Raw genomic sequence first — 20,497 nt, 5'->3', positions numbered from 1 at the left:
CCTGTTGTTGACTTGTCTCAGATAGAGTAGCCCCCCCTGGGAATTCATCCAGCATTGCGACTTCTGCATCTTCCTGCTCCTGCTCCTCCACAGCTTGATCAATGACACGACGCAATGCATGCTCCATAAAGAAGGCATAAAGTACCATGTAACTGATGGTGCCATGGCTGCGACTGACCAGTTTGGCGATCTCATCAAATGGCCGCAGAAGTCTGCATGCGTCGCGCATGAGCAGCCACTGGCATGGTGAAAAAAAAACAAGCTCCCAGAACCTGTTCTGCCGCAGAGTTCGTACAGGTAGATGTTAACTGCACATTTCTGCTGGAGCAGCCTATCAAGCATATAGAAGGTTGAGCTCCATCGTGTCGGGCAATCGCAAATAAGACGTCTGACCGGCAGATTGTGTCGCCGCTGATTGTCAGCAAGGCGAGCCATGGCCGTGTAAGATCTTCTGAAATTGGCCGAGATTTTCCTTGCCTGCCACAAGATGTCCTGGACCCCAGGGTATTGGGCAACGAATCACTGCACGACCAAGTTTAAGACGTGTGCCATGCATGGCACGTGCGTAATTTTGCCCTGTTTCAATGCGCTAAGCAGATTGGCACGGTTGTCACATACCACTTTACCAACTGTCAAATTGAGCGGTGTTAGCCACTGATCTGCCTGTGAACGCAAAGCTGAAAGGAGTGCAGGGCCAGTGTGGCTCTTGGCTTCCAGGCACAACAGATGCAGCAAAGCATGGCAATGTCTCACCTGGCATGTCGAATAGGTTCTGGGGAGCTTGGGCGGCGCAGCGGAAGAGACGCTAGCAGCGGAAAAGGAGGAGTCAGCTGAGGAAGAGAGGGAGGAGGATGGAGTAGGAGGAGGAGAAGAAAAGCCAGGCCTGCATGCAATCCGTGGCGGTAAAACCAAATCTACACGGGTGCCACGGGTTACATGCTTGACGGCCGTCAGATGGTTCACCCAGTGGGCAGTAAAAGTGATATACCTTCCCTGCCCGTGTTTGCTAGACCACGTGTCTGTGGTAAGATGTATCTTTGCACCGACACTGTGTGCCAAAGATACATTCACTTGCCTCTGAACATGGCCATATAGCTCTGGGATGCCCTTCTGTGAGAAATACTTCCTTCCTGGGACCTTCCATTGTGGTGTTCCAATGGCCACAAATTTTCAAAAGGCCTCCGAGTCCACCAGTTTATATGGCAGTAGTTGGCAGGCTATCAATTTTGATAAACCAGCGGTCAACCGTTGGGCAAGAGGGTTATCCGGCCTCATCATGTTTTTACGCTCAAACATTTGGCCCATGGAAGCCTTCCTTTTTGCAGAAAAACGTGAGGATGGCATGATGGAAGGTGGAGTGGAGAACAATTGTGAGGAGAGAGGAGAAGGAGAAGTAGAAGATGAGGCTGGATGGTGAGAGCCTGGAGTGTGGCTTTGTGTGTTCCGTTGCTCCCACTGGGCTCGGTGATGGCAGTTCATGTGCCTTCTTAAGGCGGTCGTCCCTAGCTGAGTGTTGGGCTTACCGCGACTTATGCGTTGACTGCAAAGATTGCAGATGGCAACACTATTGTCATTAGCGGACACGTTAAAAAAAGCCCACACTGCGGAGCCATGTGCCGGCGTCCTGGGAGTGCCAGATGTGACCGTACATGGTTGATGCCTCGCTCCTGATGCATTAGCAGTCTGCTTTGTCCCTCCTGTGCAATGTAAGTTCTTCCTGCTTCTCCTCCCTATCTGCTGGTCCATATCTCCCTCTGAACTCCCCTCCTCTTCCTCTCTTGTGGGCACCCACGTGACATCACTAGACACGTCATCATCAACGTCACCTTCCCCACAACTATAATTAGAGATCTCGGAGTAGGTAGCAACAGCGGGGACCAACCTCCTCCTTGGGCTGATCTGGGTACTGTCGTCAGACTGCTGAGTGGCGGTTGTTGCTACCTCCTCTTCCTGATCCAATGCCAAGAGTGGCTGCGCATCGGAAATGTCTTGATATGGATCGGAAAATAATTCCTGTGACTCAAGCGGAGGGTATATGGTGGTGGTGGTGTTGGTGGTAGTGTCTTTGGGAGTGCACACAGCAGAGAGTGAAGAAGAGGGTGCAGATCGAGAGGATGAGGAGGGTGCAGAAGAGTAAGGCTGAGTGAGCCACTCAACAAAGTCTGGTGCATCCTTTGACGTAATCGCACGCACCTTCGGCAATTTGCCACTTTGGCTCAAGCCTGTTGCTCTTGCTCTACCCCTACCACCCCTACAGAAGGGCCTGCCTCTTCCTCTGCCTATCATTTTTTAAATGACCCTGTGACAAAAGTCTCTAGAGAAGTGCAGTATGTATGTGGAAGAAGGTATATAACACCCCCCTTCAATCTGTCGTTTTTGGGGCCCACTGGTCTATCACACCAGTTATAATACTTTTTTTTATTGCGTTTGTCACTCTTTGTAGTATCGCTGCAGAACCACTCAGCAGTCACAATGCTGCACAGTGGAAATGCACTATACTATGCTTTCTAAAAGTGCAAGTATTTTATACGTGTATTACAGACCTATATACTGCACACCAAATAGTACACCTATAGCAGTCCTTAAAAGGACCTTTGTGGACCTAGTAGCTAGTGATTTGCAGACTGTCCCTCAGTCCCTACACTGATAAAAGACTGCTGCAGAAACCAGCAGTAATCTGCAGCACAGCCCTGCACCAGCACCAGCACCCTATATATTGTACACCTATACCAGTCCTTAAAAGGACCTTTGTGGACCTAGTAACTAGTGATTTGCAGACTGTCCCTCAGTCCCTACATTGATAAAAGACTGCTGCAGAATAGGGCAGCAGTCAGCAGCAGTGCATCACAACCCTATATATTGTAAAATTATACCAGTCCTTACAAGGACCTTTGTGGACCTAGTAGCTAGTGATTTGCAGACTGTACCTCAGTCCCTACACTGATAAAAGACTGCTGCAGAAACCAGCAGTAATCTGCAGCACAGCCCTTCATCAGCACCCTATATATTGTACACCTATACCAGTCCTTAAAAGGACCTTTGTGGACCTAGTAGCTAGTAATTTGCACACTGTCCCTCAGTCCCTACACGGATAAAAGACTGCTGCAGAATAGGGCAGCAGTCAGCAGCAGTGCACCACAACCCTATATATTGTAGACCTATACTAGTCCTTAAATGGACCTTTATAGACCTAATAGTAATAGCTAGCTAGTGATTAAACTTTTGTTTAAACGTTTATCACTCTTTGTAGTATCGCTGCAGAACCGCTCAGCAGTCACAATGCTGCACAGTGGAAATGCACTATACTATGCTTTCTAAAAGTGCAAGTATTTTATTACACACTTATATACTGCACACCAAATAGTACACCTATAGCAGTCCTTAAAAGGACCTTTGTGGACCTAGTAGCTAGTGATTTGCAGACTGTCCCTCAGTCCCTACACTGATAAAAGACTGCTGCAGAAACCAGCAGTAATCTGCAGCACAGCCCTGCACCAGCACCAGAACCCTATTATTGTACACCTATACCAGTCCTTAAAAGGACCTTTGTGGACCTAGTAGCTAGTGATTTGCAGACTGTACCTCAGTCCCTACACTGATAAAAGACAGCTGCAGAAACGAGCAGTAATCTGCAGCACAGCAATGCACCAGCACCCTATTTATTGTACACCTATACCAGTCCTTAAAAGGACCTTTGTGGACCTAATAGTAATAGCTAGCTAGTGATTACACTGACTGTCCCTGCTGCACACAGCGTCCTGTCCCTACACTGACAAAAGACAGCTGCAATCACCAGCACAGCAGTGCACTGAACCCTATATACTGTACTACACCTATACCAGTCCTTAAAAGGACTTTTGTGAACTTAATAGCTAGTGATTTGTGTCACTACAGTCTCTTCCTGCTGTACACAACGTCCTGTCCCTACACTGACAAAAGACAGCTGCAATCACCAGCACAGCAGTGCACTGAACCCTATATACTGTACTACACCCATACCAGTCCCTAAAAGGACTTTTGGGGACCTAGTAGCTAGTGATTGGCAGACTGTCCCTCAGTCCCTACACTGATAAAAGACAGCTGAAGAAACTAGCAGTAATCTGCAGCACAGCAATGTACCAGCATCCTATATATTGTACACCTATACCAGTCCTTAAAAGGACCTTTGTGGACCTAATAGTAATAGCTAGCTAGTGATTATAATGGCTGTCCCTGCTGCACACAGCGTCCTGTCCCTACACTGACAAAAGACAGCTGCAATCACCAGCACAGCAGTGCACTGAACCCTATATACTGTACTACACCTATACCAGTCCCTAAAAGGACTTTTGTGGACCTAATAGCTAGTGATTTGTGTCACTACAGTCTCTCCCTGCTGCACACAGCGTCCTGTCCCTACAATGACAAAAGACAGCTGCAATCACCAGCACAGCAGTGCATTGAACCCTATATACTGTACTACACCTATACCAGTCCTTAAAAGGACTTTTGTGGACCTAATAGCTAGTGATTTGTGTCACTACAGTCTCTCCCTGCTGCACACAGCGTCCTGTCCCTAAACTGACATAAGACAGAATGTAAAATGGCCTCCAGATCAGGTCTATTTATAAGGTAGGGGGTATGTCCAATTGCCCATGTTCTGAAATGTCTCAATTGGCTGTCCTGTACCCCATGATGGATGTGTCATCATGGGTCAAAGTTCTTTCACACTGCAAACACATATGTCCGCTGGGCGAACGGCGGCAATAGTCCGCCGATCGGGCGAATCGCGAACACGCAAAATTCACCACGAACCGACCACCGGGGCGAACAGTTCGGCCATCCCTAGTGTAGAGTGCAAATTTTGGGCTAATATTATAGAGCCATTTATTCCAACCTACAAACAACTGTTGTTTGTTCTTTTTTGAGCCTGGGGTGCAGAGAGCAAAAACAAAAACAGCAAAGTGAACCAAGTAAATGTAAAAGTGCACTTAGGGTGGGTCATATGGTCCCCTCCAGGAGATCAAGGACCCCTTCCTGCCCCCCCCCAGGGCACAGGACTCCTGAAATGGGCAAGGCACACTTAGGTCCACTTAGCCAAAAGGCTCAGTGGACCCCTCTCCTCATGTTCATGTTCAGTTGAAGCCAACCAACGAGTACAAGAGAGAGACCCCCAAGGCAGGTGAGGAAGGAACCTACCTAAGAGCCACACATCCCCCCTAGACTTCAAGGTAGGCTTGAAGACCCAAACCCTACAATCCAAGTGAAAAAAAGCACACATATAAGTGCAAAATGATATACATGTGAGGAAAATAAGAGAAATTTTAAAAAGTGTCAGTGCATGTGCAATGGCTAGTCCTTGTGGCCTGCCCCGGTCTCGGCCAAAAAATCTAATGAGGCTTGGTGCAGAAAACACCACCACATCTCTTTGCCGTCTCAGTCCCTGACCAGACAAGGTAGCACAATAAAATCATGAGGCACTGGCCCTGTCAAGTCCACGGTGTGAGAGTGGATTGCTGAGAGGGTGCCCCTTGTGGCTACGTGCAGCGTATCCCTGGAAGTTAGATAGGGAGTACAGTGCCCAAAGGAGCATGGATTGCCAAGTGCTGCTGCTGGGTAGCTTGTTAGCAGAGGGCAGCTGGGGTGCGCTGGAGAAGCTGATTGGGCAACCATGCGAGGAGAGATCCCAGGTTATGGAGCAGTAGAGCAAACCAGGAAGAGAAGCCAGGTCAGGGGTCATACACAGCAGGAACAGTCCGAGATGAAGTACAGCAGGATAAACCAGGAGTTGATGGCCAGCCCAGGGGTCAAACACTGTGCGGTCAGACAAGGTACAGATGCAGAGACTGGAGAATAGACAAGTCCAAGCCAGGGGTCAATGCAGGCGGAGAGCAGGAGAGGTCAAGCAAGCCGGGTAGTAAACAGGAATCAGCTGCAGATAGCAGGTACAGGTACACAGGAAGCTGACAATAATCCAGAAACCTGCATGCATCTGCAGCAGGTTTAAATAGGCCAGACAGTGCCAACAATTGTCACGGTGCGCACACCCACCGCTGCACACCTGCATGCACTTGTTGTCGCGCACGGGGATTCGCCCGGCGAGACCATGACAGGTACTGGCAGGATTGCCCGTCCTACGGCCATTTCCCTGACAGGCCCCCTTGGAATCCTCCACCAGGAAATTACTCCCGACCCTCACCCCGCATCTGTATCTACCCCCCAGTATGTACTTGATTTTAGTCTAAATATGCGGAGACTGCCTATCCCGCTCATATTACTGGTTGGTCTCACCCCAGACCCCAACTTTGTTTACAACAACACTGCCTACGTGTGGCCCATAGTCCCACAATTGATGCCCTTTTGAGTTACTATCCATGTGCAGTAATTTTAAATAAGACAAATGCTGTGATCCTGGGACCTAGCCCCAGACACGTCATTAGTGAGACAGAAGGGCCAAAATGGGGAACTGTCCCAACAAATTCACGATAGCTGACATCAGTACCAGGACAGGTTTTTCCAGCACCCAGGGCAAGGATATGGAACTGTGCCCTCCTTCACCGCTACTAATGCATGCTATAGAATGTGTGTGCTGCCCTGTCCCCAATCCCTGCTCCCTTGCTTCAGCTGCTCAAGCTTGGCGTGGAGTGTGCACTATACATGCGTGGTTAATCGCTTGCTTTCCAGCAATTAGATGGTAATTCCACATACATGTTGTATTTTTAATGTCAGCTGTGGGCATTTGGGGTGAAGAGTGAGCATGTTGGAGCACAGCATGAGAGCAGTAGCTGGTCTGGAGAATGCATGTAGTCAGATGATACCCCTCATTACCGCTGCACTCAGAGCAGCTACCCCTTGTGCCCACCCCTTGGATGGCATCTATGCAAGACTGGCCGAACAGGATTAAGAATCCTTTGGTAGATTAAACAGTAAACACACATGTAGAGTACTTAGCTAGAGGGGTAGGGCTTATATTGCAGCCATCACCGACAATCACGCTAGGTCTTATTTTTGGGGGAAACAGGGTAGTTGTCTCCGAGTCTGTGGTTTCGCGACTGGAGGCCTGAGAAGTGACTAGCAGGTACGGTTATGGTTTTTATGCCTGTTGGGACCTTGGGCTCCATTATCTTTAATGAAAATGCATGTTATGTTTTGAAAGGTTATTGACATGTTAATTATTGGTATTTGCAGTTATGTGTGGTGTGGTAATTAAAATTAAAGAGGAAGCAAACCCTGATGGGTTTACTTCCTCTTTTTTTCCCTGCAAAGGTAAAGCATAATGGACTACTATGCATCGCATAGTATCTCATTATGTGTCACTTACCTGACACAGGAGCCAGCGAAGTCGCCGATGATCCCTGTAGTCCGCCGCATCCATGTTGCTGGTGGCGTCTCGCAGCTCCGACGAATCACAGTGGCGAAGCCGCGATGACGTCACTCCCGCGCATGCGCACGGGAGTCGCGTCTCGCAGCTCCGCCGCTGCCACTCGGCGAAGCCGCGATGACGTCACTCCCACGCATGCGCACGGGAGTCGACAAATTAGGCAAATCCATTCATGGATTTGCCGCATTTAGTGCGCCTGCGCATGCGCCGTAGACAGCGGTGCCCATTTTCGGGCAAATATCTCCTAAACCATATAGGTTTAGGAGATATTGCTTGGACCTACAGGTAAGCCTTAATCTAGGCTTACCTGTTGGTCCAAGTTGTTTGGAAGGGTTTACTTCCTCTTTAAGAAGGGGTGGGTTTATTGGTATGGCAGGTAACAAGCCATAGTTAATACCATAGTCGTGGCAAATGCCGGTATGATTTTCACCAGCCAAGGTGAACTGATCTTGATAGTAGTAATACATTTATCATTTAAGTTCGCTGCATTCCCACTTATGCATTTGGCATGACTCTCATCAGCCGTACACTCGAGAGAAGGCGCTCATTAAACTACTGAGAAATATACATCCAACTATGAATTGGAATGAGGATTCATTTCGAGACGCAAGGCCCGCAGTGTAGAAGGAGCTCGTTAAGGCTTCTCTGTCACCGCAAATTATACCGGGAGCCGTAACGCAATCCAAAATGATTTGTTAGGCTCAGACTGAGGAGAAGATGGTCTTATTGATTATTTTCTACCCTACATGGGGAGAGGGTGACTCATCACAAGATGGTGCGACCCCGAGGCCCCCGTGCACTGTTGAAAGGCGTCTCCGATATGTGACTGCCAAACTTATTGAACCGGAGCCCGGGGGGGACCAATTATGTTGACAGCGTGCAAAAGTGACTCCGTGTCGACGCCACTCAGGAAAAGCCGGTGATGGCTGACAAGTCTATGTCTCTTTATGTCAGCTGTCACCTCTGTAGAAGAGATGTCTTCACTAGGGAGCACGGCAGATCTATTTTCATGTTTGTACAATAAATGGGATCACACTGAGCACAAAATCCGATATGTGTCATCATGACAGCCCCATAGACATGTGTGACTTTATTCGGCAAGTCAGACAAAGTGCCATAACCATAACGGATCAAACTTCATCAGCAAACATCAGAAAACCCAGCATGGGGCCCGTCTGCGGATATTAAAGCAGAACGCTGGTCTTCCCCCTCAGTCTTGCACAGTTGTACAGAATCCTCTCATGTACTAAAAGGTTCTCACTACATACATTAGAAGCTGCAGCAAGTTAGCCATTTCCTGGCTGGAGGACATCCACATAGCTCCCAACTGTCCCTAAATTTGAGGGACTGACCTTCATTCCTCCCCATTTGTCCCTCAAAATGCACTATTTATCTATCAGTGTTTTCCAGTTCTAAACCTAGCATCCAATTTCTAAATGGCTGCATTTGTAAATTCCAAAAGCCAATATAGAGGAATAGTAGTGGTAAAAAAAAAAAGCGTTTGTGGGTTTAAAAACTTAAGGACTGGAAGGATTTACCTCCTTAACCACTTGCTTACTGGGCACTTAAACACCCTTCCTGCCCAGACCAATTTTCAGCTTTTGGTGCTCTCACACTTTGAATGACAATTACTCAGTCATGCAACACTGTACCCAAATGATTTTTTTTTCCTTTTTTTCCCACAAATAGAGCTTTCTTTTGGTGGTATTTGATCACCTCTGGGGTTTTTATTTTTTGCGCTATAAATGAAAAAAGACCAAAATTTTTGAAAAAAAACGCATATTTCTTTGTTTCTGTGACAGAATTATGCAAATTATTAATTTTTCTTCATAAATTTTGGCCACAATTTATACTGCTACATATCTTTGGTAAAAATAACCCAAATTAGTGGATATTATTTGGTCTTTGTGAAAGTTAGAGAGTCTACAAGCTGTGGTGCGAATCGCACAAAATTGATCACATCTGATGTACTGGTGGACTATCTCGCTTCTTGTGACCTGAACAAGTCAGGAAAGTACAAATACCCCCCAAATGACCCCTTTTTGGAAAGTAGACATTCCAAGGTATTTAGTAAGAGGCATGGTGAGCTTTTTGATGTTGTCATTTTTTTCCCCACAATTCTTTGCAAAATTAAGATTTTTCATTTTTTTTTCTCCACAAAATTGTCATTGTAATAGGTTATTTCTCTCACATGGCATGTGTATACCACAAATGACACCCCCCCAAAAATTCTGCTACTCCTCCTGAGTATTACAATACCACATGTGTGGGACTTTTTCACAGCCTGGCCACATAGAGAGGCCCAACATACAGGTAGCGCCATCATGTGTTCTAGGAACATAAATTACACATCTAACTTGTTGACTATTTATTACACTTTTGAAGCACCAGGACAATGACACGTGACACGTGACACTGATGACAGATGGCACTGATACGTGGCAATGATGACACTTATACGTGGCACTGATGACAGTGGCACTGATGACAGATGGCACTAATATGTGGCACTGATGACACGTGGAAACTTATACGTGGCACTGATGACACGTGGCACTAATACGTGGCACTGAAGACACGTGGCACTAATACGTGGTACTGATGACAGATGGCACTAATACGTGGCACTAATACGTGCCACCGATGACAGATGGCACTAATACATGGCACCGATGACGCGTGACACTGATGACAGATGACACTGATAAGTGGCATTGATGACACGTGACACTGACAACAGATGGCACGTGACACTGACAGGTGGCACTGATGACAAATGGCACTGATACGTGGCACTGATGACAGATGGCACTAATACGTGGTACTGATGACAGATGGCACTATGTGGCACTGATGACAGATGGCACTGGGGACAAATGGCACTGACAACAGGTGGCACTGGGGGCAGGTGGCACTGGGGGCAGGTAGCACTGGGGGCAGGTAGAACTAGGGGCAGGTAGAACTGGGGTGGATGGCACTGGGGCGGATGGCACTGGGGCGGATGGCACTGGGGCAGGATGTCACTGCTGGGGGAGGATGGCACTGCTGGGGGAGGATGGATGGCACTGCTGGGGGAGGATGGATGGCACTGCTGGGGAAGGATGGCACTTTTTTTTTTACTTTTTTTTTTTTTACTTTTACAAAGGAAAGCCGCTGCAGCCGTTCATCTCTCCCCTCTCACACGCTGTCTGTGTGAGGAGGGAGAGCGGCGCTGAGAGATGATCTCATATGTTTACATATGAGATCATCTCCCATTGGACACGGCGATCGCGCTGTAAACGGCCGCTGTGATTGGCCGTTTACAGCGATCTGTGTTTTCCTGTCCCTGGGGGACACGGCGAACACAGAACTTCCGCGATGCGTGCCCGCGGCGGCGCACATTGCGGAAGTAAACATTAGGACGTCGAGGGACGGCCTCCCGGACGAACGCGCCTGCCCTACGGCCGTCATTCGGCTATAGGGCGGGCGCGAGGTGGTTAATGACCAGGCCATTTTTTGCGTGCGGTTGTGCAACATTTTATCCAAACAAAATTGACGTCCTTTTTTCCCACAAATAGAGCTTTCTTTTGGCGGTGTTTAATCGCCACCGCGGTTTATATTTGTTTTTGCGCTTTAAACAAAAAAAATTGCCCGTTTTGAAAAAAAACTATACATTTTACTTTTTGCTATAATACATATCCCAAAAAAATGAAAAAAATGTATTTCTTCATAAATTTAGGCCGATATATTTTCTTCTACATATTTCTGGTAAAAAAAAAATCGCAATAAGCGTATATTGATTGGTTTGTGCAAAAATTATCACATCTACAAAATAGGGTATAGATTTATGAACTTTTATTTATTTTATTTGTTTTTACTGGTAATGGCGAAGAACGACAATTTTGAAAAAAAACAAAACAATATTTGTTACCTTTTGCTATAATAAATATCCCCAAAAAAAAGTCTTCAACAGTTTAGGCCAATATGTATTCTTCTACATATTTCTAGTAAAAAATCGCAATAAGCAGATATTGATTGGTTTGCGCAAAAGTTATCGCATCTACAAAATAGGGGATAGATTTATAGCATTTTTATTATTGTTATTTTTTTTTTTTACTAGTAATGGCGGTGATCAGATATTTTTAGCAGGACTGCGACATTGCGGTGGACAGATCAGACACTTTTGACACTTTTTTGGACCAGTGACATTTATGCAGCGATCAGTGCTAGAAAAATGCACTGATTAATGTATAAATAACACTGGCAGGGAAGGGGTTAACACTAGGGGGTGATCAAGGGGTTAAATGTGTTCTCTGGGAGGTGTTTCTAACTGTGGGGGAGGGGACTGACTGGAAGTACAAAGAGATGCTGTTCCTAATCACTAGACTGAATGGGGATCTGTTTGTTTATATTAACAGATTGGCATTCTGGCTCTCTGTGAAACGATCGTGGGTGGCCCGGAGGACATCCCGGTCGCAGGCCACGTGCAACAGCTCCCCCCGCCGTGCAGTACACGTGTGCCTTCTATAGCTGGGACCGACGTACAGCTACAGCCATTCGCAGGAACGATCTGACCTGCCAAATTATTCTGATCGCAGCTGGTTGGCAAGCGGTTAACCAATATTTTTTTGTACAATTATCCTTTAAGGTGTCATGGCAGGGGGTGTGTCCTATCCCTACATTATTTTGCTAATAGGCATCCCCTAGAGATGCACGATTAATCGTTAAAAAAAATCACGATTCAAACCCCTCCTCTCAATCTTAATCCAGCATTTCCATGATTCATACAGTGCAGAGATGTTCTCTGCTCACTCACAGCTGTCAAAAAAAAAAAAAAAATAGGAGTGTCCGGAAAATGTTTATCACCATTGCTTAGCGCTGAGGGATAACTATAAACAATGTATCATTTGCTTCTTTTAGATCAAAGGGATAAACTTTGGTCTGTAAATGAGGTCAGTTTAACCACTTAAAGACTAAACCTTTTTATGTCACTTGTTGCTTACAAGTTAAAATCAGTATTTTTTGCTAGAAAATTACTTAGAACCCCTTAAACATTATATATATTTTTAACAGACCCTGTTCTTTCAAACGCAATTTTTTGAGGGGAAAAAAAACACTTCAATTAATAAAAAAAAAAAACGAAACAGTAAAGTTAGCTCAATTTTTTTGTATAATGTGAAAGATGATGTTACTCCACGAGAAACGTTAGAGAATCATGATCTTTATTCTAAGCAAAAAAAAAATGTGATTCTCTTTTTATCCAGGATCATGCCGCTCTAGTGTCCCCCATTCCTATCTCAGAAAGTTGAGAGGTATGCATCCAGCATCATCTAGCACTTTACTCTCCAGCCTGACAGTCTCTGGCCTGCCCCTTGTATTTAAAAATGTAAATAGCATGTTGATGAGAGGAGTAAAGGAGGGAAGATAAAATATAGGCAGATTAAACTTTAAAGTGGTTCTAAAGGTAGATGTAACATATTATGCTTACCTGCTCTGTGCAGTGGTTTTGCACAGAGCCCCGATCTTCTCGGGTCCTGCCCAGTGGCACTCCTGGCCCCTCCCTCCTGCCGAGTGCCCCCAGAGCAAGCAGGCTCAGTCCCAAGCCACTGGTTTGTGTCCATTCTGGAGTCAATGGTGCCCAAGGCTGTCTCAGCCAATGAGAAGTGAGAGTCCCTGGGGAACTGAGGCTCTTGTGCAAAGGGCTGGAGGAAGATTCTATTTAGGTAAATATTTGAGGGGGGGATGCTATTCTAGTGATTTGAGCTGAAGGGTGAAGATAAATATTTGGAGTAACCTTCTAGAAGGGTCCTTCCCTCCTAGGTTTTTTGTCAGAGAAGGGTTATTATCATCATGCATAGAATGCATTAAGGTAAAAATCCTCGAGCCTTGAGCCTTTAGAATCACTTTAAGGCAAAAATCTACTACATGCAGAGCCCCCCCCCCCCTACACTTACCTGAGCCCGATCTCGATCCAGTGATGTGCACGCAAGCAGCAGCTCTCTCAGCTCACTCCCTCCTCATTGGTTCAGAGGCAGCAGCAGGCGCCACTGGCTCCTGCTGCTGTCAATCACAGCCACTGAGGAGGGAACAATTAACTGGCCTTCTTTAGTTCTTGAACCAGAATAAGTCTGGTGCTAGTGAAGAAAACATGATTTCCAAACGTATTTGTGGTCAGTAACCCAGAAAGATTCTGAAAAAGCATGACAGCCAAGCAACTAGCTTTTCTTAGAAGGAGAGGTCAGTAATATTGGCCTCCATGTATGTCCAATATTTTTTTTTTTATCTTCTCTAACATGTCTTTCCTTTCCACGGCACCATGGTTTGCAGGTAACATGGACACAGATGACCCCCTGTTACAGGACGCATGGCTCGATGACGAAGACGACGAGGTGGCCTTCAGATCACCTATATGCAAGAACTGCCAGTGGACTTCTAAGCCTTTAAAAGACACCATGCCACCGTGCGAGTTTTGGAATATAGTGGGATGGGTGTTTACAAACGTTTACTGCGCTGCTTTTCTACTGGCCTTGGGCTGTTTAGTCCCCGTGGTCCTCTCCGTCATCATGTTTGTACATTACCCGACACTTGACATTGACATCTCTTACAATGCATTCGAGATCCGCAATCACCAGTCCTCCCAGCGGTTCGACGCGCTGACCCTTGCCTTGAAATCTCAGTTTGGCACCTGGGGGAGGAACCGCAGGGACGTTGCAGACTTTACATCTGAAACATTGCAGCGGTTGATCTTTGAGCAGCTACAGCAACTCCACCTGAATACCTCCCAGCAGGACGGCCCCGTACGGGTCAAACGCAACTCCCCATGGTGCAATAACACTTTGAGAACTAATGGCTCAATCTCCACTCCTTCAGTACCCTTGACTCTGGCGGTGAATCAGTCTCGCCACCCACGTGGGGCATCTGTTAAGGAATATTCAGGTGTTTACGTGACTCCCAACACGCAAAGCCATGCTCACTGGCGGATTGAACTTATCTTTTTGGCCAGAGGGGACGAGGAGAATAATATCTTTACTAAAGAGCGTTTGATGACCATCCATAGGATTGAGAGGAAGATCATGGACCACCCCCACTTCCGGGAATTTTGTTGGAAACCTCATGAGGTCTTAAAGGACCTTCCATTGGGATCTTATTCCTACTGTTCACCTCCTAGTTCCCTCCTGACCTACTTCTTCCCCACGGAGAAAGGGGGCAAGATTTACTATGATGGTATGGGCCAGGACCTGGCTGACGTGCACGGTAAGTCTACAGATTGTACATTTTCTACTACAAAAAGTTGAAAAGCCATAGAAAACTTTTTTTTTTTTTGAAGTAAAGGTTAAAAGTTGAAAACTAGAAAGTCAAAAATCTGCAGAAATGTTAAAAAATGTAAAGCCTTATGAAAGTTGAAAAGCTGCAGAAACTTCTGTTCTAAAATGAAATGACTCGTGAAAGCTGAAAAGCTGCAGAAATTTCTTTTTTTTTTTAATATGAAAAGACATTTGAAAGTTGAAAAGCTGCAGAAATATAATTTTATAAAACTGGAAGTCGGGTGAAAGTTGAAAGTCTGCATACAATTCTTTTTTTAAAATCAAAAGGCTGGTGCTCAGATCCTAGTAAGAATTAGGTCCACACTTGCCCATTGCCCATGCTAAGCAGCCGTGGTCAGGCTGCTGTCAGGCATTCACAAGATGATACTGCCGCCTCCTTAAAGCGGAACTAAACTCAACATTTTAACAGTTTCATAAATCACGTGTTGGGAATGTAACTGTCACATTGGATGTGCTCTCAACCAAACTGGCAAACCATAAATGATCAAAAGTGCAGCATTATGGCAGTTGAAGATCAATTGTGGTCCAATAAAGGCCAAGATTACAGCTTCCTTGGCTAAAAATGATAGAAAGGTTTAGTTCCACTTTAAAGCCTGTTTTTTTTTTCTTTACTTTGTCGAATGGCAAATCTACTATATATAGGACTAACACGCTGCAGCTACAAGCCAAGTTTTAGTTCGCTGTTGCGCCCAGCCCCATTGACTTGCCTGACGAAGGGGCCCTGCGTGACTCCAAAACCTTGCTGTATGTTTACCATGTGACCATGAAAATAAAGCTTTGGACCTTTTTGAGGAATCCTTGGCGTGCTGATGATACACATGGATTTCAATGGATTTTTTTTTTTTGAAGCCTGCTTAGAGCCTGAGGCTCTAATTGGCTTCAAAAAGGGTGGGCTCAGGGGGCAGAGCACTGCTCCCCGAGCCCACCCAGTTGTGTGACATTAGCAAAATAATATTCACTAATGTCTTCCTGTTTCACCTCCCTATCTAATTGGGTAAAACTCTAATTTTTTCCCAGTGACAGAGTCAATAAGGGAAGTGAGGGGGGTCCCCCTCTTAGACAAATGCCACTGGAACTGTTCTCCCTATTGGAAGATTTCTCCTTACCTCCTGTTTTGGTGGCAACTGTAACCAGGGCCGCTGATAAGAGGGTAGCATCTGTCCTTCAGTACGGGGCCAAGGCCCCATAAGTTCAACAGGGGGGCCCAGAGGAGTGGGTGCAGTTACTGAAACCAATCCCCCTGTGCCCCCCCCCATGTTTATAATGCTTCAGTTGCCAATCAGGAAGCCGGTCCTGAGCCCTGATTGGCCCAGAGTCCTAAGATCCGATTGGCCAAGAGTCCTAAGTGTAGCACCCTGGGGTTTAGTAAAGGAGCTCCTCACAAATGTACTTGCCAAGAGTAGTCATCTTGGTCGATTGATAGAGATCTATTGATTTCGCCCTAAATTAGGCATGGTTGCACTTTTCTCTTCTACCACTAGGTGGCTGGGAACTTGGTTGTACTAGATATGAGAAGGGAAACCCAAGATCTGGTTATGGGTATATGGGGTATCTCAGCCAATGGGCAGGGGTTTTCTTGAATCCCTTGGCCTGCTGGGAAAACCTATATATTCGGGGGAGGTCAGGTGATCTATGCGCTGTGCCACCTGGACGGCTGTCTGGGTGGATGTGTGTCGCATGCCCTGGGGTGCTAGGCCAGAGAATGGATCCTACCCTGGCTGCCAAGCTGTGTGAGGGCCTATCCAGAAGCACGAGGGTATGGTTCTGGTACTTGCTTCAGTTACTCACTGTGGTCACTGATATAGGTGGTTGGTCCCTTTCTGGTGACAGCTTCCCTTCTACCTCCGACCACTGACAGGTTCTCTGGCCGACAGAACTGTCACTTTTGGTTGGATTGCAAGCCGCAGTCCCAACCCTGCGCTTCCCTATTGTTTCTGGCAGCTGCCCCTGTGATAGACCCAATCTCTGGCCTAGCAGCCCAGGGTGTACGACACACTTCCACCCAAACAGCAATCCTGGTGGCACAGAACATCCAAATATATATTGCAGCTTACCAAGTCTTAGCCAGCCAGCAAGTCTGTTGTTTTTCAAAAGCTCAAGCTCTCCAGGAGAATGTATCAGTTTACATGGATGAGACAAACCACAAATAAAATAACCATAAAACCTTTATCCCCCCCCCCCACCAGTGGCAGGTGGCTCAATTTTCTTGGGGTGCCCACACCCAAAGGGAATCCCACCCCCCCAGCCACATTTAACCCCATCCAGGTCACTGCTTTGGCGGCTTCCCCTCGTGTCTACTCTCAAGTCCCGGCGAGTTGGGACTTATGTAGCAAGGTCTCCGGCCTTGTCCAGTCTAATGAGGACCTCCAAGGCCAGAGATAGCTGCCATCCTTCAATATGTAGTGGGTTGTGAGGCATAGTGGGTGCAAAGATGATGAAAGCCATTGGGCGCCAGACACTTCTTGGATGTAAAAGAGGTTTTATTTCTTTTGACAGTCCCTTTTGTGTTTTTGGGGGAAAGAGGGTTAGGGCCAGGACACCCTTAAGCAGTTATCGATTCAATTGGCAGACATCGAGTCTTCAATAAGAGGAGGACAGCCGTGCAGCGAAAGGCCCCAGCAAGGTGCCTCTTCTGCTCATAATTCCTGACTCGCCGGGACTTGAGAGGAGACACGGGGGGAAGCTGCCGAAGCAGTGACCTGGATGGGGTTAAATGCGGCGCCGCGCTTAGGCCATATTGAAGTCTTGGTGTCTGCCAATTGAATCAATAACTACTTCAAGCGGGGTTCCACCCTAAAGTGGAACTTCCGCTCATCGAAATCCTCCCCCCCTCCGGTGTCACAGTTGGCACCTTTTCTAAGACAGGTATTTGCACTCTCTTCTGGGCATAGACTCCCACGGGAGTATATGCCTCTTCCTGTCCCACTGCGCTGTCTGCTTTGACACACACGGGTCCCAGAGACAGCGCGGACCATTCCCATTGCGCTGCGCGACTCGCGCATGCGCAGTAGGGAACTGGGAAGTGATTCCCTCACCGAGAATGGCGGCAGCAGCAGTCGAGGCCGATCGATTGCTGGACCCCGGGACAGGTGAGTGTCCATTTATTAAAAGTCAGCAGCTGTAGTATTTATAGCTGCTGGCTTTTAATATTTTTTGTTTCCAGTGGAATCCCTCTTTAAGGGTGTCCTGGCCCTAACCCTCTTTCCCCCAAAAATACAAAAAGAACTGTCAAAAGAAATAAAACCTCTTTTACACCCAAGAAGTGTCTGGCACCCAATGGCTTTCACCATATTTGCACCCACTATGCCTCACAACCCACTACATATTGAAGGATGGCAGCTATTTCTTGCCTTGGAGGTCCTCATTAGACTGGACAAGGCCGGAGACCTTGCTACATAAGTCCAGACTCGCCAGGATTTGAGAGGAGACACGAGGGGAAGCCGCAGAGGCCATGACCTGGATGGGGTTAAATGCGGCTCGGGGGGTGGGATTCCCTTTGGGTGGGGGGACCCCCCCAAGAAAATTGAGCACCAACTGCCACTGGTGTGGGGGGGGGGGTAAAGGTTTTATGTGAATAAATAAAACCTGATCATTTTATTTGCCCCTTCCAGTATTAAACAGTTTGTCTCATCTATGTAAACTGATACATTCTCCTGGAGAGCTTGAGCTTTTGAAAAACAACAGACTTGCTGGCTGGCTAAGACTTGGTAAGCTGCAATATAAAAAATGTTTGCTTTTTTCATTTAATATCACTTTAATTCTACTGACAGACTGCATCAATCAGAAATGGATTTTTGTATTTCGAGTTCCACGTTAACCGATCGTCGGGTGCCCAGACGTTGGCATACGACTGTGTGAAGGAGTGGAGGTGATAGAAGGAAGTGCCTGCATTCTTCACACGTTATCAGCTATCAAATAATGAATGAATTGCATCATATGGAACAACAAAGTATCCTTGTTCTAACACAGCGTTTGTTGTCTCTGTATAGCTCCAAGCAGATGGCAGTGATGGATGTGAAAGTGAGATTGGTGTTAGTTCTTCTAAACTTTGAAGAATTAAAGCTGAACTCCGGGCAAATATATAAGACACAAATAATGCAAAATTGAATTCATTGATCCTTCATTGAATGTGCTTTTAAATTAGAAGAGCGCAGGTTCCTTATTGGGCGTTAATATCATCCTCTTGCAATCCCTGTACAGTAGAGCTCGGATTTGGAGAGAGAAAAGCATCACAACAAGCAATCAGCTGTGTGGCAGGCTTCATATGGTAACAAGGGGCATGCTGATAGAAGAAGAGAGCAGAGTGCCAGAGAGATGAGTTCATCTGTCTGCTGATTTCCCTTTCATTGTGCAGTCATAGGTTGAAGTGGTAGATTGGGCCTTAGGTAGGTATAGTGTGGTGCTATTGATATACACTATATTACCAAAAGTATTGGGACACCTGCCTTTACACCCACATGAACTTTAATGGCATCCCAGTCTTAGTCTGTAGGGTCCAATATTGAGTTGGCCCACCTTTGCAGCTATAACAGCTTCAACTCTTCTGGGAAGGCTGTCCACAAGATTTATGCCACGTACACACGACACGACTTTTCGATGGACTAGGTCCGACGGTCTTCCCGACGGACTTTCGGCCGAGGTCCGTCGAGCTTTCTGAACGAAACTGACTTGGCCACACACAACCGGACTAAGTCTGTTCGAAAGTCCGTTCGTTTTGAACGTGATGACGTAAACTGGACGAAACAAGGAAGTTCAATAGCCAGTAGCCAATAGCTGCCCTTGCGTCGTATTTGGTCCGTCGGACTAGCACACAGACGAACGTTTTTCCTGATTTTTTTTTAGTCCATCTGAAAGATTTGAAACATGTATTATTTATAGGTCTGTCTGACTTTTGGGGGAAAAAAAAGTCCGCTGGAGCCCACACACGATCGAAGTGTCCGACGGATTCCGGTCCGCCGGACCAAGTCTGCCGGAAAGTCCGATCGTGTGTACGTGACATTAGGAGTGTGTCGATGGGAATGTTTGATCATTCTTCCAGAAGCTAATTTGTGAGGTCAGGCACTGATGTGGACGAGAAGGCCTGGGCTTTCTCCGCTCTAATTTATCCCAAAGGTGTTCTATTTGGTTGAGGTCAGGACTCTGTGCAGGCCAGTCAAGTTCCTCCACCCCAAACTCACTCATCCATGTCTTTCTGGAGCTTGATGTCCATATGTCAATATGTATTTTGTTACATATTTTTGGTAAAAAAAATCCCAATAAACGTATATTGATTGCTTTGCGCAAAAATTCTACAAACTATGGGATATTTGTTTTTTGTTTTTTTACTAGTAATGGTGTTGATCAGTGATTTTTAATCGGGACTGGGACATTGCAACGGACAAATCGGACCCCTAACTGACACTTTTGACACTTTTTGGGGACCAGTGACATTATTACGGTGATCAGTGCTAAAAAAAAAATGCACTGTCAATGCATTGCAATGAGAATAAAGAAATACAGTGTAGCTCTAAAAACGACAGTGAACTGAATAGTATATATGCATAACATATAACCAATATAATAATCAAACAAAAATCAAATGTTCACTGTTGTGAACTAAAGAAAAATGAAAGTTAAAAAAGAGTGTCCATAAAATACACAAAGATGAATCTTCAATCAAATGAAAATGGTGCAGACAAAATAAAAAATGTCAGTGAAGCTGTAAATGTGAAGAAATCCTCTGTCGTAGAAGTATAGATGGGTACTCTTACCGGATACGGTGGACCCACTTACCAGCGGTAGTGGATCAATCAGTCTTATGTGGGCTGAATGCCTCGCGGTTTAGGTTGGGCAG

At 46.2% G+C, this 20,497-nt stretch overlaps 1 protein-coding gene across 2 annotated transcripts in view; it reads left to right on the top strand.

The window, feature by feature from the left end:
* The window catches only part of DISP3 (dispatched RND transporter family member 3), a 278,254-nt gene that overhangs the window by 64,381 nt on the left and 193,376 nt on the right, over positions 1 to 20,497 (top strand). For both annotated transcript variants that reach the window (XM_077457961.1, XM_077457962.1), the window contains exon 2: positions 13,667 to 14,593. In XM_077457961.1, the coding sequence (XP_077314087.1) occupies positions 13,672 to 14,593 (922 nt within the window). In that variant the 5' untranslated portion in view covers positions 13,667 to 13,671. The remainder of the gene's footprint in view (positions 1 to 13,666; positions 14,594 to 20,497) is intronic.

The sequence above is a fragment of the Lithobates pipiens genome, unplaced genomic scaffold (assembly GCF_037356315.1).
Source record: "Lithobates pipiens isolate NorthernLeopardFrog02 unplaced genomic scaffold, aLitPip1_a1.2 Scaffold_27, whole genome shotgun sequence".
Taxonomy (NCBI): Eukaryota; Metazoa; Chordata; class Amphibia; order Anura; family Ranidae; genus Lithobates; species Lithobates pipiens.
The sequence above is the reverse complement of the archived record's forward strand: the minus strand, read 5'-3'. Positions and strand labels throughout refer to the sequence as shown.